The sequence below is a fragment of the Haematobia irritans genome, chromosome 3 (genome assembly GCF_050003625.1).
Source record: "Haematobia irritans isolate KBUSLIRL chromosome 3, ASM5000362v1, whole genome shotgun sequence".
NCBI classification, from domain to species: domain Eukaryota; kingdom Metazoa; phylum Arthropoda; class Insecta; order Diptera; family Muscidae; genus Haematobia; species Haematobia irritans.
In genome coordinates, this window is record NC_134399.1 from 227,954,605 (window position 1) to 227,982,091 (window position 27,487).

General features: G+C 34.6%; 1 protein-coding gene across 1 annotated transcript; it reads left to right on the forward strand.

Annotated features, from left to right (window-relative positions):
- The first annotated feature begins 2,155 nt into the window (after positions 1 to 2,155).
- LOC142231483 (uncharacterized) lies at positions 2,156 to 27,487 on the forward strand. The gene is made up of 11 exons (XM_075302091.1): positions 2,156 to 3,257; positions 10,884 to 10,952; positions 12,998 to 13,186; positions 13,314 to 15,134; positions 15,232 to 15,463; positions 16,349 to 16,543; positions 16,604 to 16,666; positions 18,238 to 18,350; positions 18,423 to 18,500; positions 19,410 to 19,813; positions 25,656 to 27,487. Exons 1-11 carry the CDS (start codon positions 2,207 to 2,209, stop codon positions 26,502 to 26,504), a joined length of 5,064 nt encoding a protein of 1,687 aa, XP_075158206.1. The 5' UTR covers positions 2,156 to 2,206; the 3' UTR covers positions 26,505 to 27,487.

The following is a 27,487-nucleotide window of genomic DNA, read 5'->3' on the forward strand; positions in this document are numbered from 1 at the left end:
TGTAGACATGTCTATACGTAAACTATAAAAATATTTTTTTCTCTGCAAAAAAGTCAAAAAATTGAATGGTCAGATACATGATTTTCCTGACCATATAATGGTCTCAAATTCTATCATTTAAATAATAGAACATGTTTGCGGCATTTGAGAACCATTTAAATGCTTATAACCAACATATATTTTTCTCCGCTCGAAAATTATTTTTACAAAGACAAAATACATGGTTTTCGCGACAATTACATACTCTAAATAAGCATTAAATGGATGCGGCAACCATGTCCAAACATGTTTTTTCTGTGCGTGTAGCAGGGTATATTCTACTTATGTATCTTGAGCCAAGACTGACACAGTTATTGGGTTAAAAAATATTGTTTATAACATTGGTAAGTTACCAATTACCTTGACTACACATTTAATATACGTTAAATCCCATTTGATCCGTGGTAAAAACGTCTACAATCGGTTTGAAGTCAATTTCAATTGAATTTTTCGAATACAATCAATCTTTAAATTGATAATTTGCTTTACTCTAAATATTATGGTAAAATGTCCTTTTAAGGCAATCAAAACTTATCTAACGGCAGCGATTATCGCTGATAAAGGACCATACCCTTTTGTTATAGTCAAGTATTGACAACATGATACTACCTTCTAGGCGCTTTACATTTCATTGTGGTACCGCATATGATCAACTTCTCAATGAGTACTGACTACAGCCTCTGAAATTTGTAATATAAAAATTTTATTTCATTGGACAGAAATTGGTTTCCTCGAATTTTTGACACTCCATGTGTCCTTTGAGTTAACATCATGACGACTCTTCAACGTGTTCAAAATTTAAAATATCGACTTTCGACTTCTGCAAAGATTGTCTGCTTTCAACTCGATAAATTGTTAGCATAAACCGATATATATCTAATGCCAGCATTTAATTCAACATCGACATTTCCGTCCGGGTTTCGAGTTTTGTATCCCAAATAATAACCCGAACATTTACTCGTACTTAGTGCAAATGTTGGTCCTAAATTCCACATCACTCGACCAATGATCTTTCCGTCCGTCTGTGCATTTTTTTTGTCCCCATAAGTTTAGCATTCCGGCCTACGGTACAAAAAAAAATAAGAAGGTTATTTGGTGAAACCGCAAATAAAGTCGAGGTGTCGAGATTATGATAGAGGTTGACCAATTTGAAAGGTGTTCTCTTTTAAGAGTTTCCAATTTTAAGAGGTCTGACTGTCTATATCGATGCGAATCATCTTCAGTTCATTACTTGTGACGAACACAAAATTGCACTTTCAGATAGACGTACCAAAAAATAACCTTCCCAACTGACACTATAGTCAATTGAAGAAAAAAGAACTGCGATTTAGATCAGATTAATCGATGTCGAAGTTTATCGCTAAGTTTAAACAAGTGGGATTATACAGTTATGTTTCCCTAGTTGGGGGTAACTCGGTCATAACAAATAATTTTGCCGACGTGATAAACAGACTTTTGAGCTTAGACCATATTTGTGAAATCCCTCATGAATAACACGCCCCTAAAACTAATTCATATTTGAGCCATTTACAGTTGAAGGAATCGTGAAGTTCTTAAACAAGATATTTATTGTCTTCATTTATGAAATGTAATGATCAAATTATTATTTAATGAAACTTCTTCAATAATCAAAATGATAGAATCAATCACCAATGTTAATGAAAATTGGAATAAGTGTTTAAGAAAATTTTCAAATCCGCAGACGATTTTCATTGAAAACAATTCGGTTATGTTGTTTGTCTGTTTATTAATTCAGAAACTAATAGGACATTATTTCCGTTACATTTGTAAACCCAGATATATTTTTCTCTTACATGATACTGTAGAATTGTGCATATTCACAATATAGATATCCTTCACGCAATCAAAAGTATTCCTTCTCCATTTGCAATTCTTTTAAATTTTTGCCATGTTTTATTTTGTTTTGAATAATCCCTCAAACCAAAAATTGGCTTTCTTAATTCTTGTTTAACTTTTATGTCCTATTTCTGTTTCATTTTTGATTAATTTGCCATACCCTATGCTAACTTTATCCTTACGCCCACCTCATTTCAATAAAATCTCTAGGAAATTTAGCCATAAACAAAACTAAAAACATATACAAATATACACGTGAAGCAGATAAATAACAACCTCCCTGGCAATAGCATTCTCGCATTCTTACACCATGGCTCTGTTGAAACGACCCTTAACCAAGGAAACGGTGACAATTGCCGAAAATAACAACGCCAGCAAAGTTGACACAGAATATGAAACAGCTGTTAAACGCAAAAAACGCTCCTCACGTGACGATGATGCCAACAACAACAACAATAATAATAATAGTAGTAGCAACGACCATAACACCACCAAATATGATGAACGCCTTTCATTGCCCCAAAAGAAACGTACCTTGAATTCAAATGCCGTTGATCATTTGGGTAAATCTCCTCATGAAGATCAAGATGATGAAACTTTGATTCGTGAGACTCAGGCAGCTTTGAAAAGTCTCTCGGGTAGTTGGCCTGAAGCACGCCATAATCCCTATCGCCTGCCCGAACAGGACGAACAACCACCACCATTTCAAAATCTTTTTGAGGAAAAACAAAAGTATGACCACAAAGTCTACTCACAATACAAGGACAATACTTATTCTTCCTATGATATCTTACGTTTCCACAGACAAAAAGAGAATGACCAGGCTCGTTTAAATATTCCCAGTTGTGGAGAGGAAAACGAAGAGGATCGCAAGAAGAGTGCTTTCTCTCAGGCTTCGGCTTTCAAACCTCCATTAGATATAAAACGTAATGGCCATATGAACTATCCCTCACACTATCAAGGTTATGGGGGATCAAATGCGGACACAACCTCCAATGGTTCTTCCTATCTGAGCTATTCTCCAGTTCTACCACCAACAAGCATACATTCTCATAGTACAGCTTCGCTGTTGACAAATCGTTCGCAGTCTTATGAAACTGGTGAGCGAATATCTTCTGATCCCATAAAACTCGAGACGGAAGTGACGAACAAATCTTCAGATGATGCTACCAAACAATACACCATACTTCAACCAGCTGGTATTGGAAGTCGTGCTGCTTCTGTTATGCAGGATATAAATCGTAATGCTCCTGTGACAAATGGCTTAGTAACCGGCAGCAGTGATACTACAGAATCTCAAATTTCTTCGACAGCCAATCTCATTAGTCCACCTACCTATTCGCCGGGCAGTCTAAATCGTGGTAAGTTTAAGCATTTGCTATTCATGTTGACCTTGTTTAGTTGAATTTTCATTTTAATCATTCGTTTGTTTTACAAATTCTTGATTCTTTTGAGTTTTGGTTATTGAATGAATTGGCGTAAACTTGTGCTTAACTTCTTGTTGCATTGAGTTTACATTGATGAAAATAATGGAAATGATGATGATGATGTGGTGTATGACGAGGGTTAATAGATTTTTGATTAATTTTTAAGAAGATTTTATATAGCACATGGGAGTTGTCTATGACATTCTTAGAATTCGATTCGAACAATACTCATGAAAAGGTGGTGGCGTTTTTCCTATAAATACTTTGTGAAATTGTCTGTTTTATGCATGTCTGAAGATTATAAAGAGCTGATTTATTACGCTCTATAAAGATACTATTTTTCTAAAGAAATGAAAGATAGAACAATTTGTTATACAATATTTGTAGTACCTATAACTATTCACTTGACGTTATATATTGAAGTTGTACTATCCTTTAAGACTTGAAGAATAATTTCATAAGACGTATTATAACATAACGCAAAATATAAATTCAATGAAACCAGGTGGAGTTATAGAAAAGAAAATGCATTATTTTTTTATATGTATTATATGTATTGCTACATTATCCATGGTTATATTTCAATAGGTTTGGAGTTTTAGATGAAGATCAGATTATAAACATTGTGTAAAGTGATATTTAGTAAGTTCTACGATCGATCAACAAGGAATTTATCACCATATATTCAACGTTTCAAGGACAAAATATTTTATTCACTTAAAAATTTCTTAAAGACAGTAAACCAACTCCAGCTTAATACAAATTGAAACATGAAAAATAAAAAATAGAATGAAAAATTATTTTTCATGTTTTTGGGTTCAATAAAGACCTAATCAAACATGTCAAGCATATCTGACCAAACATTGGGCTTTGTACGACCTTAGATCCACCAGCATTTTCTATCTAATAAAAATTTTACTTGTGAAAGTTATTTCATATAACACTAGTTTACACTCAAAATGTACATTTGATGATAATCAACATTTCTTATGTATTTTGAGCTGCTGAATTCGAAAAAAAGCTTAAAAGTTTTTTGTGAAACAGTTTTTGTGATATCCCGTTATTTTTAAATTTTCGCTCATAATACATACAAAAGTATACAAAAGTTGATTTTCATCAAGTGTTCATGATTTTTTTTGTAAACTAGTGTAATTAATTCAGAATTTATATGGGTACATTAAACTTCTTGCGGAATAGCATGTAATGTGTCAAATTAGGATATTAAGAATAAATTTTCATTTCATCACATTGTAATACATACTGCAAGCCTGAGTACTATTCTTTTGGAGAATATTTTCTTAGTTCTCGAATATTTCTAACTCGTGATATATTGTATTTAGTGAAAAAAGAGCGAACATTTAAAAATAACGGGATATCTCAAAAACTGTTCCATAAAAAAATATTTTAAAATTTTTTCGAATTCAGCAGCTCAAAATACATACAAAAGTATACAAAAGTTGATTTTCATCAAATGTTCATGATTTTTTTTGTAAACTAGTGTAATTAATTCAGAATTTATATGCATGTAATGTGTCAAATTAGGATATTAAGAATAAATTTTCATTTCATCACATTGTAATACATACTGCAAGCCTGAGTACTATTCTTTTGGAGAATATTTTCTTAGTTCTGATAGCTATTTCTACAATAGAAAGTCTAGTTAGGGAGAAATTCTAATATGATTTGGCGATACCCGTCTGTTTCTTCTAATAGCATTGCAATCTTCAAAAATGTAGCTATATTGCAAACATATAACCGCAGAATTCTGTCTGTCATCAAGTTAAGTTCATGGGTGGTCTTTATTGCTTTATTCTACATTCTTCAAACTATCTTCTATCTTCTTATGAGCCCAATTATACATATTTTTGGTATTATCTAAAGATTCCAAAATGAAAAGCAAAACCGACTCACATCGTTCGATTTTGTCAATAGAGAGACCATTTTATTTCCAGCAATGCTCCAAATTATTTACTCGTCTGAAGAATACATTTTGTGTGCCTTACTAAATTTTTCTTACGGCGATGATTTCCTCTTGCCATTGACATTTGCACCTAATGACTTTTATAGATGGTGAAAACCAATAGAACGCGATGAAGTCCAAATAACAGGAATATGTGACATGGTCGGTCTGTTAGGTTGTGAATTTTTACGCTTAAAGGTTTTTTTTCTTATTTATCTCCATGTAAATGGCGGAATTTCAACTGGAGATCGTGGAGTTGACCCCATGCCGTATCCTAATTTTGAACTTTTGAGCTTGCAGAAAGTAAATTTTTTGGAAAATTTATAAAAAAAGTGAAAAAATTTATTGTACTCAAGACCTGGAATACTACTCAAAAACCTGGAATATGTATTGCGGCTTAGGTTAGGTTAGGTGGAGTGGCTGCCCGTTTTAGACTTCACAATGTGAGCGTATTGCCAGTGAAATAGTTAATTAATCTTCTCCTATACATTTATTACTGAGAAGATAAAATGTAGGCTTTTATTTTCACGACATTCGTTACAATATGATTACACTAGACAATTATTTCACAGAATGCGTCTAAACAGTCATACCAGCAAAGGTCCCACCAAAAAATACTTCAACAGTAAGAGTTTAGTTGCGCTTTTTGGTATACAAAAATACTAGTTTATGATCATTAGTTTAAGTCACTGCAACCAATTCATGCAGTATAGATGTATGAAAAGTAGTGATGTTTTCTTTAATACCAACAGTGCTATAAAATAGGAAACTCAAGATTATATACCACTTCTGAGCAATAACATATTGCTATCAAAATGACCAATTATATCAGCGTTATGTAATCAAACTAATTTATGATCATTCGTTTACGTTATTGCAACCAATTCATGCACTATAGAGACATGAAATGTAGTGCTGTTTTCCTTCTTACCAACAATGCTATAAAATAGGAAACTGAAATTTATATATCACTTCCGAGCAATATTGCTATTGAAATGAGCAATTATATCAGCGCTATATAGAAACTGCTATAAATCGAGACATCGCCCACAAAAATCAGAGTTGATTCGGTTGTTTTGTAAGCAGTTGGTACTGCCTCTCTCCCTTACAATCCTGCTGAAATAGTGCTCCATTTTTTGGTGGGAATACTGCTGAAATACTGCTCCATTTTTTGCTGAGGTGTTAAGCTCATATTGAATGTAGCAGTATTTTTGCAAATGTTTCGAAGAATTTTCTGCAAACAAGTTTGACACCCATTTTGGTCAAATATTTTCCTAGTATGGTCACTCTCTATACCTTAGATTAAAACCCAAGTCCTTTTATATTATTTTATAAAACTAACAATTGCATCAAGTTTGCTATCGTTTGCTGATTTTGTTTCGGAATATATTAATCGCAATATAATATTGTGTAATATAAGTAAAACATCAAGAAAGATTTCACAGGTTGATATATGAGTACATGTTCTCTAATATAAACTTCATAATGTGATAAAATTACAGGAAGAAACACCATTTTCTTCCAAGGAACCAAATTAGTTCCTTTATAATGGAAAAATATTTAGTCCCTTTCACTTGCAATAAATCATGACGAATAACACCAGTAATGACATATCTTTTAAGTGGTAAAATCTACCTCTAGAAAAAATTGGGTGTAATTAAGGCAATATTTAAAGGGATTGGCGTCGTTTTCAATTTATCTGATGCTCCGTCTCCACCTTACCACACTGGTCCCATTAGCATCTAAAAAGGCAAACAACAGATATTTATCCATAAAACCAGGAAAACAATAAGCACATACTTTGTCCCCCCTTTTAACCTTGGCATGAAGATACCTTTGACATAATGCTTGTTTGTGTATGAAAGGATATTGTGAACCTGTGTGTGCGTGCGTGTGTGTGTGAGTATTTGGAGGCAGTTAAACCTATTTATACACGCATTATAATTATAAGTATTGTTATTATTTGCACATTTTGCTAGCACTTAAAACACGGTGGCGTATGTGAATGGCATTAAAACTAAATATTAACGACACAACGATGGCTATATGCACGAGTAGTCGTTTAGTCAAAGCGAGGGAAATATGAAGATATCGAAGTCAAAGCTTTTAATGCTTTGCTCTTTTGTAAGATAACACAATAGAACTACGAGAGAGAGAGAGACAAGTAAAGAGACTCCCGCCTCATAACCAGTCAAGCGTGGCTAAGTCAAACACAAACAGCACATTAGAGGAATAGTGAGTAGCGTGTAGAAGAGCTGGCAGTGGAGGTGATAGTAGCTCCTTGTTGTTGTATGCGTCTTATAAAACATTGCACAAAAGCCACAAAACAGTGAAACGAGACGAAAGCGAATCTATACACATACACATACAAACATCCATATATGATTGTATGATTTGGTGAATACTTGCCTCTATTAGGAATAACAATGATTTAGACAACTCCAATAATAACAATTTTGTCACACTAATTTCCGTACATTACATTCATAGGCAAAGAGCATGGTGGAAAAAGGATTTTTACCCAGAAAAGACGAATGAATATATCCTTCGAAATAGATGAAGTTTTTGGGTAAAAAAGCATAAGTCTTTAGAAGGAATTTTGTGTGAGTGCGTGTGCGGAAGACACGTTTCATAAACCACTTACGCATATTTATTTTGTCATTATGGCAGCACGATTAGAAAGGATGCAAATGATGGATATCCCAATACAAAACCAAAATATTTTCATAAAAAGGGGATGGCTAAAATGAAGTGTGCACGTACAAGTATGAGTTTGGTTTATCCTTTTCAGGCTAAAAATTTCAATGACTTTTTAAATAGTTTCTTCTTCAGCACCAACACAACAAACAATGACAATAATAAGAAGGCTTTTACTTGCAGGAAAAATGTGTATGGGCTGGGTAAGATTTTTTGTTAGTCTTGTTCTTTATCTTTGAGCTTATTAAGCTTAGACGACTTTTTGTTAGGATTTGCTTTTGTGAGCTAATTAGGTGCTACTGGTGGGTTGATGGTGGTAAAAAGTCTAAATTGATTGACATTTCATAAAAAATTGTTTGTCATTAATATTCCAGTTTGTCTTTTGTATATTCGAGAAAGGGTGCACATATACATGTCACAACTTGAAGGGAATCAAGAACATAAATGAAGGCAGACTAGAAAAACAATATTTGTCAAGCATTTCAAGTATGTCAATCATGCACTGTATGATTTACGATTCAGCAGTGTCACATTGGATGGGTAATATAAAAATTAAAATTTGTTTTTGAATTTTAGAAATAAAAACTTTTTAGGATACATTATGCAAGGCATAGGGTTTCAAGAAAATTTTAAATTTTATACGAAATTAAAATAGAACGGAGATTAATGATAGCACACCAAAATACATAGTTTATGGTTAATTGTATTCATTGTGAGCTGAAATATAATTTTAGTTTTTATATCCCAGGGGATATAGTTGTCCTACTTAGAAAAGGGAGTCCGTTGTCATTGAGCTAAATAGGTTAGGTTAGGTTAGGTGGCAGCCCGATGTATCAGGCTCACTTAGACTATTCAGTCCATTGTGATACCACATTGGTGAACTTCTCTCTTATCACTGAGTGCTGCCCGATTCCATGTTAAGCTCATTGACAAGGGACCTCCTTCTTATAGCCGAGTCCGAACGGCGTTCCACATTGCAGTGAAACTCACTCAGATTCCATTGTCCATTGTGATACGAAGTTCACCACTGTCGTATCACAATGGACTGAATATTCTAAGTGAAGTTGAAATATCGGGCTGCCACTATTTCTAGCCCCTTGATTGTTGCAAACCTTACGAGTTTGAATCTAATAAAACATTTACGTATAGTCAATCGCAGGGCCCAGCCTAAAGTTTCGAAGGGTTCTTGGTGTGTATGAGTATGTCAATGCCTCATAGACTATCCCGATATGACATAGAGACTCGAACTCAATCATATTTTTGAGCATTTCATGATCCATAAGAGTTTTTGAAATTTATATTTTAGTCGCTTAGTGATAACTGTTTCCGGGGCACCTGTACTAGACTCAACAAAAGTCGAATTTATTGTCGTTAAAATATTTTTCGACGGTGGCATTGGCAGAAGAAAAATGCATGAATACATCATCCAAATGCTTGTTGCTTTCGCTGCGAGATAGGCTTTTCAAAAGCAATGATTCCAAAATATTTATATCTCCAAAATTGTTCTAAAGGACCTGGAATTCCCGATCCCATTCGTTCTAATAGATATCCGATCTTACTGAAATGTTGACACTACAAGATGCCTTTGATTTACCGAAATTCTTGAATCAAGCGGTAAATCTATTTACATGTTTCGGTACTTTAAAGAAGAATATTCCCAAATATGATATATGGTAATCATATTTTGTCAAATTTCAATTTTTCTTTCCCATGTGCAACATTATTTTTTCAATCAAGTCAAGTCGGTTCAAATAATTTTACGTCGTGTTGATTTTTATTAAATAAAAGTGCGTAACTAGATCGATTTCTTTAGCGTCGGATTATAATCCGATATCTGTAAATTTTTCATATTCACTCTCCATCTTCAAACTCCTCTCGATAGGTTTGGATCTCATTTAAAACGTTGTTGAATGGAAAAAAACCTCAAAAAAATTTACCTTAAATTATGTTCCCTTGCCTTTAAAATTTTCAAGACCACTCTCCAATATCATTATTACCATCTCCTCTAAGGAATGCTGGTTGTGTGTTTTTAGTTCTATGTCTCAAGAGTATTTATCTTAAATTGGTGGTTTGGTGGTAACCTGCAGATTCCATGAACTTTTAATTTTATCTACCTTAGAATAATATCTTCATGCGTGCTACCTTATATGGAGAATATTTTGGTTTTAATTAAATTCAATTTAGAAAATAAGTTTTTTTTTCTAAAAAGTGACAACCCAACTCTAACCATATGGAAAACGTGTACTCTTCTATGGCAGAGGTATGAGTTTGTTTCTGGAGTTTCATACACAGACTATTTAAAAATTTGTTCCCAAGAACCCATTTACAAAGGACATGCTGATAGTAAAGCAGTCAGTCATTGTTGTTGCTATTGTACTCTCATACATTATTAGAATTTTATAATAAGGATGCGACAACATTCGACAAACTAACACACACAAACACATATACACTGGTAAAGTTTATATGGCAAAAGAGCAATTTTTACTTTTTACCCCTTAGATTGCTTAAAAAACCAAAGTAGTCGGGTTTTTGATATATTTCCAATAGAAGGATATGTGATAAAATGAATGTGAATGATATGTTTGGGTGTGTGTATTATGTGAGTAAATAATTCAAATACTGTTTTCCATCAAATTTTAATTAATTATTTAACTCAAATGTTGTCCCAACAAGAATTTCATTTCCTGCTTATGTAGCGTAGCTCTCATATTCTAAGATTCTGTTTTGATTGACACTTTTTATACCCAAGAAGGCATTTGTGAAAATGGAAATTATAAAATTTTTTTAAGCTGATTTTTTTACTAGGATAATTACATTTTTTATGATACGTTTCCAAATTTTTTGTGAATGTCATTCAACCGAAAACCTAGATTGATATAAAGTTTTGTGTTCATTTTTAGATGGTAACAAATGTCCTACACCAAATTGTTTTGGCCAGGGCCACATTACTGGATTGTATTCCCATCACAGAAGGTATTTTATTCGAAGAGTGTTTAAGGGTTATCAAAAATTTTAAAAATATATACAGGTTTTCAATAGAAAAATGAAAATACATTTTTTTTTTTATTTTTTTTTTTTAATTTTAATTTTGACTTTTGGTGAAAAGCTTATGTGGTCGCCGAATAATAGTGAAATATTTGCAATATTATCTTTAAATAATTGTTTAATAGTTCAATTGATCAAAGAATTTTGCTAATATAAAATTTTTATCCATATCTTTTTTATAATTCGTAAATATTCTACAAAATATAGGATGTTTGTATTATTCAGGTATAAATTAAAATCTAAAAAATTTTATTATATCAAAGGTTTGGAAACTAGTTAGTTTATATCGATATTTAATATTTTAATATAATTTAAATTAAATCTTTGTAATTTTATAATTAATGTTACCATATTGCGTTTCATTTCAAATTTAAAGTTTATAATTTTTTTTAGCATATTGTATATAATTTTGTTTTTTTTTTCGTTTAAATATGATCAACTTCTTTGGTTCTTTTATGGTGACAAATATGGAAACTCGTTATGTTTAGTTTTACAGATTAGAACACTATTATTTGATTTTTTCTTCAGTTGCTTTAATAAGCCTAAATATACATGTTTCAGCCCGGGCTAGTGTAATATTTATAATACTTTTTAATATCCCAGCGAAAAAAAAAATTGGAAGTTCTTCCAAAGGTACAACTTTAAAAGCACTTCCAGAAGATACACTCCCAAAGATGTTCTTTATTTAAACTTTTATTTAAATTTTTTATAACATGGTTTTTTCATACTTTTAATCGATAGTTTTAACTTTTTTTATTTCAAATAGTTTAAAAACAGAGTAAGAATTCATAAAATGGTACAAATCATTTAAATTTTGTCGACAAAAATGCTAAATCCAATCTGAAAAATTTGTGAATTTTTGAAAATATTTGAGGTCAAACGTTTCCGACATGCGTTAGAATCCATTAAAAATTATAAAATATTATAAAAATTGGTTATTTAACAAAATATCACAGATTTTTTAATTTACATCCAAAACATTGAATTCGGATCACACCTAAAGAAGTGATGCAAATTCAGTGCATCGGCTGTTGAAATGGAGAACTTCCGTTCTATGACAAGCCCATTCAACGCTTCTGCGTCAATTTTGCACCACTTCCGGATACAAAAAGAACATTTTCATTACTTTTTTGGCGACGCTTTTTTTCTGGGATACGAATTACCTTGGTAATTATTATGTCAAAACTATCTCGAAAAATTTTAAAAATTTTGTTGCCACCTTTAATATTTTATTTTTTGATTAAATTGAAAAACTAAGCAAACGTATTTCTTGTACATAAGATAATTTTTTAAAACTAAAAATAATTTAAAAAAAATATTTTTTTTATTTTTCAAAATCCAAATTTTTCTGCAGGACCGTTCATGCAAATCATAAGTATGCCTTTGTTCTTAGTGAACTCTGTAAAATGCTTTAAGAAAATCTTTTTGATAACCCTTATTCTATATACTCTCTCGCCCCCTCTCGTTCACTTTGCATTGCAATATAAAATATGATTCTTTCAAATTATTTCAGTTTGTCAGGTTGTCCTAAACGTGATAAGGTCACATCGGAATGTAAGTGAACAAATTTCTTTAAATTACCCAAAATAAATTAGCTTGAAACCTTTCTCACTTACTCTGTCTCTGGCTCTCCTATAAGCGCATGTGTGTGTGTGTCTCTAACCTTTAACTTTGTATACGTATGTGTGTGTGTGTGTGTGTGTGAGTGTAATGCATGATTATTCTCGTAATCCTAGATATTCTCCGAGAAGAAGACTATGACTCTTAAAAAAAAATCAAATCATGCAAATGATTGCTATTAAGATGTCTTAGACTTCTCCATTCTGTTTCTCTTTCTCACATTTTCTCTCTACTCATTTCGCTGTCCCTCTCAATGCGTAACTGTTGTTGTAGGTCTAGTTGTTGATTTAGATTTTGCTTAAATATTTCATTGATGGGAATATTTTCATTCGTTTTATTCTCTCATTAGTATTGGCTTTGCATGAGCAAATAATAAAATGCCCCACACCTGGCTGCAATGGCAGAGGCCATATCCAGCCTCATCGTAGTGTTCATCGAAGTTTATCCGGTTGTCCCAAAGCAGCCAAAGGGGAGGCCAAAAAGCAATTGAAATTACTGATAAACAATGCAGGGCTAGAAAATTCACGTTGTTCTAAAGGTTGGTGGTTTGAACAAATCCATGATGTACTAGAATTTCAATAATTTTTTCGTATTCTTTTTTTTTACATTCTAATCCTTTAACTATTGTTTTTTAACAATGCCCACATTCATATTTTCTCTTTTAGCTCCTTGCGAAACATCGAAGGATTTACATCATTTGGACAAATATAAAATCCCTCCTAGCCCTTATTTGAATAACAACAATAGCAATTGTGTGAATAGCAACGGTTCGGGGAGCATCAGCGGTGGCAACAAGTTGAGTTCCAGTCACTCGCAGGATAACAGCAACGGTAGCTCCACCAGCAATAGTATTAGCAACGGCGGCAGCAATATGCCCATCATCAAATCGGAATTTAGTCCAGTGCCAAATATAAAATCCGAATACAATAAAAGTCCAATGCATTCGTATCTAGCCAATGACAATACAAATGCCTCGGGACGGGCGAATTCCAATGGCACCAGTTCCTCGGTGACGACCGGCAATGCCAGCAGTAGTAGTGGGGCCGGCAACACATCCACCGGAACTCTTCAGCAGCAGCAACAGCAACAGTCGCACAATGATATGAATCGTTTTGTGGGCATGCAATCACATGCCATCAACGATCAACAGAGTCCACACAATGGCCAAACTTTGCATCAGCAACGTGGTCCCTTCATTGAAGGATCTTCCGGTCTAATGATGTCTGCGGGCCAAAACTCCACTTCCGCCGGTGATGGCAGTGAGTCCTATCACAATGACCATCATTCACAGCAAACGAATTCTCAACAGTCGGCTGACCAGCATCAACAACAATACGAACACATGCGCTACAGCCATCATTCCATACCGAATGGGGGCGAAAGTCTGAGTAAACCTCCCTCGGCCTATGGTGGTAGTGAAATGTTGACGAGTAATGGAAATGGCAACAATGGCAGTATTTCACCGAGTTCACGTAACTATGATCCCAATCCACCCACTTCGATATCGTCCAGTGTCTCATCATCCTATGTGGACTCATCGACACCTTCGGGTGGTGGTGGTGGCGGCGGTGTCAGTGGTCTGAGTACAGCCTTTGAACGTTACGATCCCAATTGTGGTGGCCAGAGGCCGGCAAATATGTATCCATATCTATCCCAGTCCGCCGATGATATTCAAGCTCAACAACAGAAATATCTCCAAGATCAGCAGTTGCTCATGGCCAAGGTGGAGCATGATGAGATGGCCAATGGGGGACCTATATATCCCAGACCTATGTATCATTATGATCCCAGTATGGGACCTCTGCCTCCAGGTTTCTCAGCCATTAATCTATCGGTGAAAATGGCCGCTGCCCAGGCAGCAGCTGCTGCAGCCGCATATCAGAATCAGCAAACACAACAGCCCTCCCAAACCTCAGCGGCTCAGCAATCACAATCCCATCAGCAACAACAGTCACAACAGCAACCCAAGCAAAGTGGTTCACCTTCGCCCTCGGCAGCGCCGGTAGTGGATCTGTCCGGATCAACTTCGGTAACCTCATCCAGTCCTCAGGGTTTCAATTCACCAGCTTCGCATAATCAATACAGTCAGCGGATCGGTGCAGGAAGTCCCCAGCCTGGAGCGAGTCCGAATGTAGCCAGTCCTCAAGTGCCAAGTCCCCAGGGTCAAACATTGGATCTGACGGTGAGTCGATTGCCGCACAGCATCATAACCAGCCCTCAGTATGGAGCGCATCCCGATGGCGTAGTGGTAGGTGCCCATCCCCAAGGATTTGGTCCTGGATTGCCGACATCGGCAGCAAATGGTACGATAAGATCTGCTCCAACTCCTCCTCACATGGAACGTGTTGATTTTAGTGGTCCTCCTCCTCGTCCTCATTTAGGCTTTGGTCTCGTTGGTCATATTGGTGGTCCCCGGCCCTATAGTCGTGAATCTACACCGGACAGTGGTGGCTCCCATTACATAGACAGTTATAGGGATCCAAGTGGTAAGTGATTGGCAGTGTGTGCGTTGTGATATCTTGGTTCTATAACTAGGGTTTTTGGGGGGCTTTCTCTCTCTCCCTCTCTCGTTGTTTGATACAGGCTACTCTCCCCATCCTGGCTATGGCATGGTTGTGCAGTCCGATTATCCTCCAGCTGGCTATCATGGTTATGGTGCAGCCGCCGCATATCAATGTAGTAATCCTTATGCCACTGCTGTCGGTCCCGGCGGATATCCGACGCCTGTATCGGGTGGTTATTCGACCAGTCCAGCTTCCTGTTATTCCATGCCACCGCCCCAGCATATACCACAACATGACAAGACAAAGGATAGGTTAGTTGAATGGCAAGTTTCTAACCAATGCTTAAGTTAACACTTTTGGAATACATCTCTTTTTCTCTCCTTAGCAATTTTAAGATTTTTATTTATAAGGAAAAGAGATTAGGTGGGGGATCTGAGTGTGTTTGTGTGGGTGGTGTGTGTGTTTGAAGGACCTTTTGTTTATGCAAAACTACAAAAATCATTATTATGATAATGAAAAATGATGATGCTGAAGTGTTGGTAAGTGTGTGTGTGTATGGGCTACAGGGCAAAATAATCGACTGTCATACAAATGACTTGGGTCCTTGTATTATTATGCCTTGGCTGCTAATGTCCTTTCGTTGGTCTTTGTTTTACTCATATACACACACACAAATACTGTCACTTATATTTTAATATTTATTAAGATATGTGGGATAGCCACATTGGAACAGGGCGGTCATAAAATTTACTGCCCTTCGAGGATAAAGGTTAATCTAAACTAGAAAGGTCTTTTCATTACCACACTTTCCCCACATACACTTACTTTACTTCCAGGGCAATAAACTAAAAAATCTAATTTGTATGTAAAACTAACATCGGAAAAGCATATCTTCTGTCCTCTTTGGTGAGGGAAACTACCGCTTTGTTTGTTTTTTCTTACCAGTCCAGGATTTAACTTCATTGGAATTCATTCAACCATGAATCAATGCCCTTTTTTCACGAGATAAACGAAAGATAAACTTTTCCTCTCAAACTATTTGTACAATTTAAAATTCCTTTTTTTATTTCCAATAAGCCATTTGATTGAAGGGATTAAAGTTTAAGTTTTCAAATTTGATTTGTTTTCCATGGAGAACAAAGGCGAGAATTTGTTCGCAGGAGATAAGAAATTAATCGAGACTTTTCTTTATCCAGTTTGACCGGTTGTCCACGAACGGATCGCAATCATTTGCAACCCCATTCGCAAGAGCTGAAATGTCCCACACCAGGCTGTGATGGCTCTGGCCATGTGACTGGCAATTATTCGTCCCATCGTAGTTTGTCAGGTTGTCCAAGGGCGAATAAGCCCAAGAGCAAACCCAGAGATGGTCAAGATTCGGAACCTTTAAGGTAAAGTCTACTAAGAAGATACCAAGGAAATATGTTTTGATAATTTGATAATTAATTTAGGTGTCCCATACCTGGATGTGATGGCTCGGGCCATTCTACGGGTAAATTTTTATCACACAGAAGGTAAGCTGGAAAAATTATGAAAAAAATTATGAAATTAAAAAAATGGTCTGAGCAATTGAGATTTTGTAGGAAAGTGATTTGAAAGCTTTATATGAATTTTAAGTTTTTTGCTTATAGGAGACATATTATTTCTTCAAAAATGTATATTGAAAAATTTTCTAGAAATAGTTTAATGACTTGAAATTAATACCAATTTAATGGAATTTAATTTATCATATTTTGTGATTGGAGCAAAACTTATTTAATTTGTGAATAAAATTAAATAAATATTGTTGATTTGATTGAAGGTAAGTATTTACTTTTTTGAAGGTTTTGAAAAGAAGAAGTTTAATAATTCTGGATTTTTTTTTTAATATTTTTTTTTTAAATATTATATATATTTGTATGATACTATAAAGATGCATTAGGAGTAAAGCTGCCAGGAAAATATCTAAATTAAATATAAAATTTGCACTTGCTGTAAATGAAATTGTTCGATGTAAGGAGAATCCATACGACGGAATGCATATGCCTACACAGTGTAGTTCAGGATATATGAGGAGAAAACGTTAATCAATTTAAAGTATTTTTTTGTGTATGCTCCTCAGGGTTTTTCAAAAATCGACATTTTTAGCTATATTCATATTCCTTTGGATTTAGCAGAGCGGGATCAACAAAATATGTATCCGTATAAAAAAAGAGCGAGTTTTTCTAGCGGGTGTAGGGAAGATATTGTGGATGGGTCCATTGTCCACCGCCAGTAGAACTTTTCCTTTATCAATTTATTTTACTGACATAAAGTAGGACAAACTACCTATACAATACAGGTCTAAGGTTTTCGGCCCAAGAGGACCAAGCTTAATAGGACTTTAAAGTCCGTACACCTTAGTATTGTTTTCTGGAATTTGCTCCACATTTCGAGCTTACGCTTAGGCATACATATATTTCTCTAAATATTCTTTGGAAAATTGTGTTGAAATACTAGAAATTTATTAATATCTTATCTTTCAATCTCAAATCTTTCAACTCCATAATTTAAAACGAAACACCACATCTTAAAAGTGGATAATTGTCTTGAGTCTTTAGCTATATTAACAAAATAAAATCAAACTTTTAAAACTAGACAAGTCATTCATTTTTGAGAGGTTTCACTGTATATTGATTTTATTTTCGAAAAACACTTAAATATTTGTAATTTTTATTTACTTTTTTGAGATTTTTTATTTTTAATATAATTGACTCATAGATTTCAAATTTACGAATTATTAAATTTTAGAAAAGTGACCGTTTTAGTCCGTTTAGAAAAGCTTAACTCTAAAATACATGCATATGCAGCTGCTTCAAAATTATGAAGAAAATAAAATAATACTTACAGTTGCTCTAGATTCAAATAGAGTAAATTTATTTCCAAACTGATAATACAGCTAAAAGTACAACTATTTTTGTGAAATCTCCTTTGCTTGGCCATTTTGTTAAATTTATTACTAACATGTTAAAACAAAAAAATAATATCAAATGTACTGATTTTAACTCTTGTCTTTTCATTTTTTCGGTTTATGTATGCATTTGTTTTTCGCCTACCGTAATTACAGTGCTTCCGGTTGTCCCATAGCCAATCGTAATAAAATGCGTGTCCTTGAAGCAGGTGGCACAGTGGAACAACATAAAGCCGCTGTTGCTGCTGCCACTGCCATGAAGTTTGATGGTACGTATTCCTGTTACAGCCCCGATGAACGACTACCCTCAACAGCCTACCCTCCTCACTCTCTCCCCACAGGATGTGGCTCAGCCTCACAAGCCATCAAGAAACCAAAATTCGATGAAGTGACCATGGTTTATCCCAAAGGCTATACAGGTAAGTTTTTCCTCCATCCAGAGAAAATTAGAATTAAAGAGAGTAGAAGAGTAGACATTATAAACTAACACCATTAATACCACTACCACCACCACTAGTCAATGTTTAATCTTCTGTTGTGTGCGTGTGCTAACAAATTTCTTTGGTATTTCAAAAAAAAAAAAAATAAAATATTGATAATAATTTTATTTAATAAAAAAATAGAAATATTTTAAGTTCATTTTTTTTTGCTAACTACCACTCACCATCACTAACACTCTAGATTTCCCATTAAAACGTTTTGTCAAGACCCTATGAGGGGAAGTTTCTACAGCTCCCTTGTATCTCTTAGGTCTATTTCTTTACGTTTACGTTTCGAGATTCCTTCCGTTGTTGATGATTTCTCTTTTGTTTTTTTATTTTAGATTATGCGACATTTTGTATCGGTGCGGAATATCTTCTGTAAACAGACAAACAGACATGTAAATAACAAAACCACAATACCAAAATATCAAATATCAGAACTTCAGAACTTGTGTAGATCCAATAAGACCAAATCATATCACATAAGTCAAACAAAAAAACTAAAATCCCAGCCCAAAAAAATTGAGTCAAATCAAGTCAAGTGCCTAAAAGGGTTGACGAAGTGAGAAGCGAGGTAAGCTAGACCAGAAGTTTTATGATTTTTTTTTATTTTAATCCAACAAACATTCACACTCACACTCCACGTAAGATTCACAGTCATTTATTTATACTCACACACATATATACACCCACTCACTTTGTGAACCTTTAAGAGAATAACAATGAAAATTGTTTAGCACACGCTCACCTCACTTAAATTCTTCAAAAACAAAAAAAAGTCGAAAATATTCTTGTGGAAAATTTACATTTGGATCTCTTTCTTTTTGGCGGTTTCATTTTTTCCAGGTATGGACATGATGATGAATGCAGTGGGTGGTAGTGGTTCATCAGTATCGGCGGCTGTTTCAGCTTCCGCTGTTGCAGCCGCTGCTGTCGCTAGCTCATCTACTTCGTCAAATATTCCGCTGGGCACCAGCAGCTCCTCCAGCATATCCAGTGTGACTGCTGGCATGCTGCCCGATAGCCTGTCCCAATCGGTCAGTGCTTCCTCATCGTCATCGTCAACGGCCTCCGCGACAGCAGGTATACATTCAAGTACTACTACTGGTAATGAAACAAATGAGGATCTTAATACTTTAGAGGCTGAAATCACAGAACTGCAGCGTGAAAACGCCCGTGTCGAATCGCAGATGATGCGTCTCAAATCGGACATCAATGCCATGGAGTCACAATTGAACACCAGCGATAGGGTACGTAGGCTCAGGTTCGTTGAGGCAACATAAGTATTTTCTAGTTTAATTCCGTTTGCCTTTTGGAAATACACAATTTTAAATTTCCTTTTATTTTTTGTTGGTTTTCTGTAAATCACAAACCAAATTGCCAAATGCCTGCTAATTTATGATTTGCCTTAGAATTAAAATTCATTTTCATCTTTGTGTGTCATTTTGGATTTCTTGCACTTTTCCTCATTTACTTCCGGTTTTATTCAGTGTCTCCTCATTTCTTGATTTTTTTTTTGTCTTGTAAAGAAATCCACGAAAACCAAGTATTTTCCTTTGTAAGCATGCCTGTGTGTGTGTGTGTATGAACAAGCGTTTGTCTAAACTTTCTTTTAAATTAGTTTTCAAGGACGTCTCAAAAGTCTTGATTTCATTTGAGTTGTGAGACCAAACTTTTATGCACCCCTGGTCGCCAGGATGAACATACAAAAGTTGGAGTTTTCTAACAATAAAACAAACTTTGTTTTAACGCGCCGCCGTAACTTTTTTTCTGTGCCAAACTCGCTGTATCTGTATGCCAGCTAAACTCACAAAACCCAAACATAAAGTTCTAATTTTTGCCACACCGCTTCAGCTTTGTGGATGAGGATGAAGAGGAGGAAGAGGCTCCGGATCCACCCGACTTTCATATCAGAGACGCTGTTGTTATTTAAATTATTACTAACTTGACTTTGTGAGTTTTAAGCCAAAAGCAAATGAGTCAACGGCCCACCCCCGTCTCTATATCCTGCATACCCTTTCATGAGACATAACTTTCTACTGTGTGTCTGTGTGAGCGCGGTTGCTTGTGTGGGTTCGATTTTTTTTTCAAAGTTTATCAATTATTTTTTTTTGTTTTTATGAAAAGTTGCAACTTTTTTTTTTTTTAGTGTTCTAGTTTGTTAATATGTCGTTGACTTTTAGCTAAGAATTTTTATTTTGCTATTTTAAAGTGAGCTAGAGAAAAAGACGTTTAGGGGGTTTAAAATAAAAATATATAGCTATCAATTTGATTTTAATTTTGTGTTATATTTTAGAGCATGAGGTAAAAATAAAAAATGGAACTTGAGTGGAAGTTCATATAGACTCTTTTATTAGTATATGCTGAAATAAATATTTAATATTAAGCAAATCGAAACTAAAGTTCAATAGCACTCTCAAAATAGGAAATATTTTTGGGTTGTTCACAAATGCCCAAATTATTTTTTATTTATTTTTAAACATTTATATTCAACTATACAAAACTGTACGAAAATAAATAATTTCAATATCTCCACATATTTGTCTAGGACAAAAAAAATGTCCAAAGAATAATTCAAAAATGTCTACATCCCTCCTACGTTATTTGGTGTCCAAACGTTTATTGGCCGCAAGAAGCACGTCTCAGTCCAAAGTGTTTGGTTCAGGGTATTGTTTTGGCTCAAGCGCTAGGAAATTTGGACACAAATTGGTTCAAATTTAGATAACATGTAAATATTTGAAATATAATTTAATGGGTTCGGAAGATTACATTTAACCCTGACTCATTTCCGAATTTTCTTATCAGCCATGTTTAAAGGCAATACTGTTGTGAATTTTGTAAGGAATTCTAAGTAGAAGAAACAGAATGAAAATCTAATCTAATTCACTATACGAAGCCAGTCTCGGTCGAAAAATAAACAAAGTAATAATAACTAATCAAAGATCGTATATCGTTTATTCCACAATATCTTCTCGGTAGAATTTCTTACTTGAACAAGAATGTTTGGTAGTCCAAAAATAAAATTGGCAACGCCAAAGTTAACAGACCCTAAAATTTTCCACAAAGTTTGTCATTATACCCATTTCATTTATAGGTTCTTATTTTAGCATATATATATTGGATTTGGTTTCCCGATTTTAGTTTTGAAAATTTAGAAGACACATTCTGATTTGATAATCTCAAACCAAAAACGCGCTAAAGAATAACATATGGGTACAGAGCCCAAAAAGTAAAAGGTCGAATTAGGTAATTTTTTTGTGAGAAATGTTTCTTTCCTCTGAATGGAAATTAAAGGATACAAATTTAGAGATACGAAAATAATAAAAGGTCTGATTTTATTTAGACGAATCCCAAATATTTGAAAACCTACAATATTCTAATCAAGTACAAGTACAATAGCATAAAGACTTGCATCGAAATAATAAAAAAAACAATAATAATCAGCATATTAAATTAATACAACTTTGATTTTATCAAATAATTCCTGATATGTAGATTCATCTTAAAGTTTTATTTTAAAAGATGAGCTCAAACTATTTGTAAAGCATAAAATCCTCTTGATTGAAGACATAATTAGAAAATTCCTCAAATTTCCTACAAATATTTCAAGTTTTTGTTAAAGATAAAAATTTTAGATTGCTTGTGTAAGTTCATTGGGCCATATTAAGATGTCCTCAGCATAAATGCATTCAAAATTTTGTTGAATTTTTTTTTTTCTGGTTCTTTGAACAATTTTCAAAATGGCGTTTGCCAGCTGAATGATTTGAGGGCTACCAATGAAATTTGTCTTCGAATGCATTTGTGCTGTGCATCTGTGGCTGACTCTTCCAGTCCAATATAACACCAACAATTTTAACGACCACAACAGCCAACAACCCCTAAAATTTGTGAAAATCCCTAAAGGTAAAGAATACACATTAAAATGTCCATGCGCGCAAGATGCACTGGAAGTTAAAAGCTCCAACCAATGCCCCCCAAAATCAGTCCTCTCAGCAATTTGCTGCCACCATAACCACCACCCACTGGCCGTAGGCAAACACCAATGCCACACCTTAAGTAAAACAGCCAAACTCATACTCACCAACCAATAGCACCCATTCATTCGACCACCCACCTACTCAACACACAAGAGCCTTGTAGTATAAACCAAACAACAACAACAAATAACGCGCCCCCTCCAACACACATCTACAGCATAACATCTCCCCAACTCTTACATTCGGGTCTCTCGCTCTCTTGCATTCGTGTTTTGCTTTCGTTGAGTCACTCGAGACTGTTTTATCCATCATTTAACCTTTGGCCTCCCAAGAGGGCAGGCATCATATGAACTTGAGGAGAGCCAGATTCTGTGGGTATGTGTGAATTGGTTAGTGCGAATGCGAATGTGAGTGTATGCGTGTGTGTTTATTGACATCTGGAGGCTCCAGTTGTTGTTTTACCAATACCAATGAATGCTGTTGGCAACATCCCTCTAGAGCAAAACCACCCCCAAAACCCCACACCAACATGTATTTGGTGTATATGTGTGTGGGGGGGCTATATTTTTGTTGGAATGTATTTATGTCGACCATATATACATTTATAGCTTCTAGCTTTTTTTCTTGTACAGTACAATGTAAAAGGGCGTCACAATTTACTCCCATAGACTTCTATAGACACATATACATATTTTTTTATATACACATACACATGCATGTTTCCAGAAATTCCTTCATATTTATATTAGTTTTTTTTTTGGTTCTTCCTTTTACTTTTTTTTCACTTTGTATTTTTACATCCACATAAAGTTTTCTTTAGCTCTGTATCATTTGGATTGTATGTGTGAAGAAATTGTTGTTTGTTTATTGGTAAATTGTATATTTATATATAATCGCACACATACCCATGTCCATACACACATGAATAGACACCACACGAGCATCATTACTGGCAACTTTCGAAGAACGCAAGCTTACTGGTACAATTTGATCCTATTCAATTTGTGAATTCTGCCTGCTGCTTTGTTTTGTTACCATGAGAGACCAATAAAATTGAATTAAATTTAATTCAATTGGTTTGGAGATGCATTATGGTATATTTATGTTTAACTCAATACAATTTTAAAATAAATATTAACAAAAAAATGTAAATGGAAATATGACAAACAAAAAAAATATATATATATATATATATATTAATAATCAAAGCGTCAGACATATGTAGATCAGAGATGGTCTGTATCAAACTTTTTTAGGTTTGCGACTGTCGCAAAGTTGTAAACGTCACATACGCGTCGTAAATGTAGAAAAAGTAACAAAAGTCGCAAACTCAAAATACTTTAGTCGCGTCAGCTAGGCAGCGAATTCGATGATATCCAAGACGATGGTATGTGCGAAGAAGTTTCAATTCTTAGCAATGTTCAAAATTTTTGGTTTTAGTCCTCACATTTTCCCTATTGCATTTTGTACGAGTACGTGGTTTTTCTCGTCCTTTCTTAGCTTTAAATTCAGTCTCCTGTCCAATATAACCCCAAGGTATTTTGCACACTCACCAACGGGAATTTCGATACCATCTAAGAAAATAGGCTTGACCGTGGGAAAACTTTCACAAATTTTTGCAGAAACTCACAGCGAATGCTGTCAAACTAAATTAAAAAATGTTCAGGATTTCTTCTATTCAAAATTAGGGTTTCTACAGTAGGTTTACGACTTTTGCGACATACGTATTATACCGTCACAAATGTATGTCGCAAAAGTCACAGTTTGTGACAGGCCAACCCTGATGTAGATACACTCGAAAAAAGATAACCCACCATAAAAGAAAATGTAATTTATTTTAGAAAAGTTTAAATAAATTATTTTATTAATTGTAACATGACTCAAATAAGTTTATAATTTTTGTCACATCGATGAAAATGTTTAAAAATTATTCTCTGTTGTTTAAGAAAACTTCATATTTTGAAGGAAAAAATTGGAGGACAAAGATTTCTTGTTCTGAAAATACGAATGTGTTTTTTTACATAGCACACTGAAAGAAAACCCGTAGGTAAACTAACGCTAAATTTAACTTATTGTTAGTGTAAAAATTATTTGTTTGTAGTGAAACTTTATTATTATTATTATTTTTTCGAAATTTTTTACGGAAAAACACTATCATGGTGCTGTAGGAGCTAATCTGAACCAATTTGTATTATAATCAATTGGGATGTAGAGTTTGATTTCCAACATATTTGTAGCCACCGTGGTGCAATGGTTAGCATGCCCGCCTTGCATACACACCGTGGTGCAATGGTTAGCTTGCCCGCCTTGCATACAATGTCGTGGGTTTGATTCCTGCTTCGACCGAACACCAAAAAGTTTTTCAGCGGTGGATTATCCCACCTCAGTAATTCTGGTGACATTTCTGAGGGTTTCAAAGCTTCTCTAAGTGGTTTCAGTGCAATTTGGAACGCCGTTCGGACTCGGCTATAAAAAGGAGGTCTCTTGGAGGTCATTGAGCTTAACATGGAATCGGGCAGCACTCAGTGATAACAGAGAAGTTCACCAATGTGGTATCACCATGGACTGAATAGTCTAAGTGAGCCTGATACATTAGGTGGCAGCCCTAACCTAACCTAGCATATTTGTACCATTATATTTCTATCTAAACTACAGAACTAATATATAGTGAAAAATCTTAAAGAGGTTTTCAAATTCAGGGACGGCTACAATTTTTTGTAAGGGGTTAAGCCTTTATAAATTTATTATTTCTTCAGACAGGCTGACGGACATTACAACCCAATCATTTTTTGTAAACATATTCTTCTCTGGGTGTTGCATATTAGCATATTTCATAATTTCCCTTTTCCACAAAGTTACCAATCAAAATGAGGGCCCAAGTACAATATAATGGATGACAGCCTTCTAAATTGTTTTGTTTTAGTTTTTCTTAAATCAAATGCACGATATAAAATTACAAATATTTTTTTATTTTATTTTTTTATTTTATTGTAGAATTTTATAGAGCTTTATATTTTTCCTATTCCTATTTTTATTCCAACAAAAATATTAAAAAAGTAATTATTCCGCGAAGACAAACAATAAACAAGTCTTTTTGTATTTTTATGTCTTTCAGGAGACTTCTCCGCTGAGTACTCATCAACAGCGTTCTCTCGCTTCGGTGACTAGCACTGCTGGAGGAACAGCAGCTCTTGCTGCAGTCTCCTCCAGCGGTTCGGCCAGTTCAATCGCGGACTCCACCAACAGCGGCAGTAACGCTCACAGCACCACCAACAGCCTCACGAACTCCTTCACCAGCATCAACCAGCACTTAGGAGGAGGAGCGGGTGGAGGAGGAGGCGGATCCGGAAATGATGAAGGCTCCTCAGGAATCAGTTCCAACTATGACACTTCCTTGACAAGCTCAGTTGGAGGATCATCATCGTCGTCATCATCATCGAACATCAATAACTATTACGAAAGTCTGCGCAATAATGTCATAACACTGTTGGAACACGTGCGAATACCACCAGCTGGTCACAATACAGGATCGACAGGTACTAGCTCTATGCCAAGTGCCACAGGCATGTCCAGTGCATCAAATCAACATTCGGCATATGCTACACATCCTACCTTAATACCACCAGGACCCTTGCCCAGTGCTACGATTTCGGCCAGTAGTGCTGTATCCATGTATGGTAGTTCCATGCATCCATTAGCATCTTCGCATACAGGAGGTATGCATCCGCCACCACCACCTCCACCGCCTCCTAGTCACTCCTCGGCGGCCCATCATCCATACACTGTACATCATCCCGCCGGTTATCCACATCCGGAACCATTCGATTCTTATATCTCCAAATTGCAATCATTGTGTGTGCCACCCGATGTTTATGCCTTGCCCGAAGATAGCGGCAGACCAGTATACGATAGTGTGAAGTCTAGTTTACATCAAGACTACACAGTTATGCCTACACCCATTTAAGGGTTCATCACCATCAATAAGGACAAAATAGTAGACAAAAATTTGTAAATAAAATAAAGTCGAAATAAGCGATAATTATCTAACTCACCCAGCCATGTATAGATCCAGACAATGTCCAAAGAATATCTGCTCTTATTTTTTTCCACTGCACAGTGGGCATTTTGCTGTTAGCAGATATCATTTTGTAAATATCCGAAATTAGGCGAATACATAGCAAATATTATTTAAATACAATTTTTGAATATAATTAAGACTTTTAAAGTGTTTAGGCTTACTGCATATATCAAATATTATTATTCCCAGAAAAATGTAAAATAATTAACAAAAAATGAATTTGTAAATTAAATTGAAATTTTTTAAGAGAGAGTATTCGAATAAAAACACATGTGATTTTTAGTATTCGGTAGTTATGTATGAACAACAGATCTCCAAGCCTCCATCTCAAAGGGTCGCGGGGAATCTTAGCAATGTCCTTTTATAAACTATATTTAATTAATTCCACCCATAGATACATACATACCAAATTACTTGAGAATTAATTTTCTCAAGTATTTTAAATAAAATCAACAAAATAATAATGAATTTGCAAAATTAATTGATAACCTTTAATAACATACGAACCCTATACGAAATCTGCATACGATGAACGAATGCAATCTAATCAATGACTATTACGAGGATTTTTCTTTTCAGTAGATTTAAGTGCAATCCACTTTTTAAGTGCAATACTACAGATTAATTAATTATTTAGGTCCATAAATGATAAAACTGTACATAGCTATCAACACACACATAGACAGAAGTATATATACTTAGTGACATATTTAGGAATTACATGCAAGCCTACATATACGAGTAAATATTCGATGTAAGTATCAGAGTCTCTATTGAGAGGGCTCTTAAAAATATTGCTATTAAAATAAAAACCGAAAGTATTTCAAATAAAATAAAAATTAAATGTTATGTATTAATAAAGTAAAAAA

Excerpts from the sequence above, each read along its gene's own strand:
- LOC142231483 (XM_075302091.1), top strand. The coding sequence starts at position 2,207 with ATGGCTCTGTTGAAACGACCCTTAACCAAGGAAACGGTGACAATTGCC. Across the intron at positions 13,187-13,313 it reads AAATTCACGTTGTTCTAAAG|CTCCTTGCGAAACATCGAAG; the intron begins GTTGGTGGTTTG and ends TTTCTCTTTTAG. Across the intron at positions 18,351-18,422 it reads CACTGCCATGAAGTTTGATG|GATGTGGCTCAGCCTCACAA; the intron begins GTACGTATTCCT and ends CTCTCCCCACAG.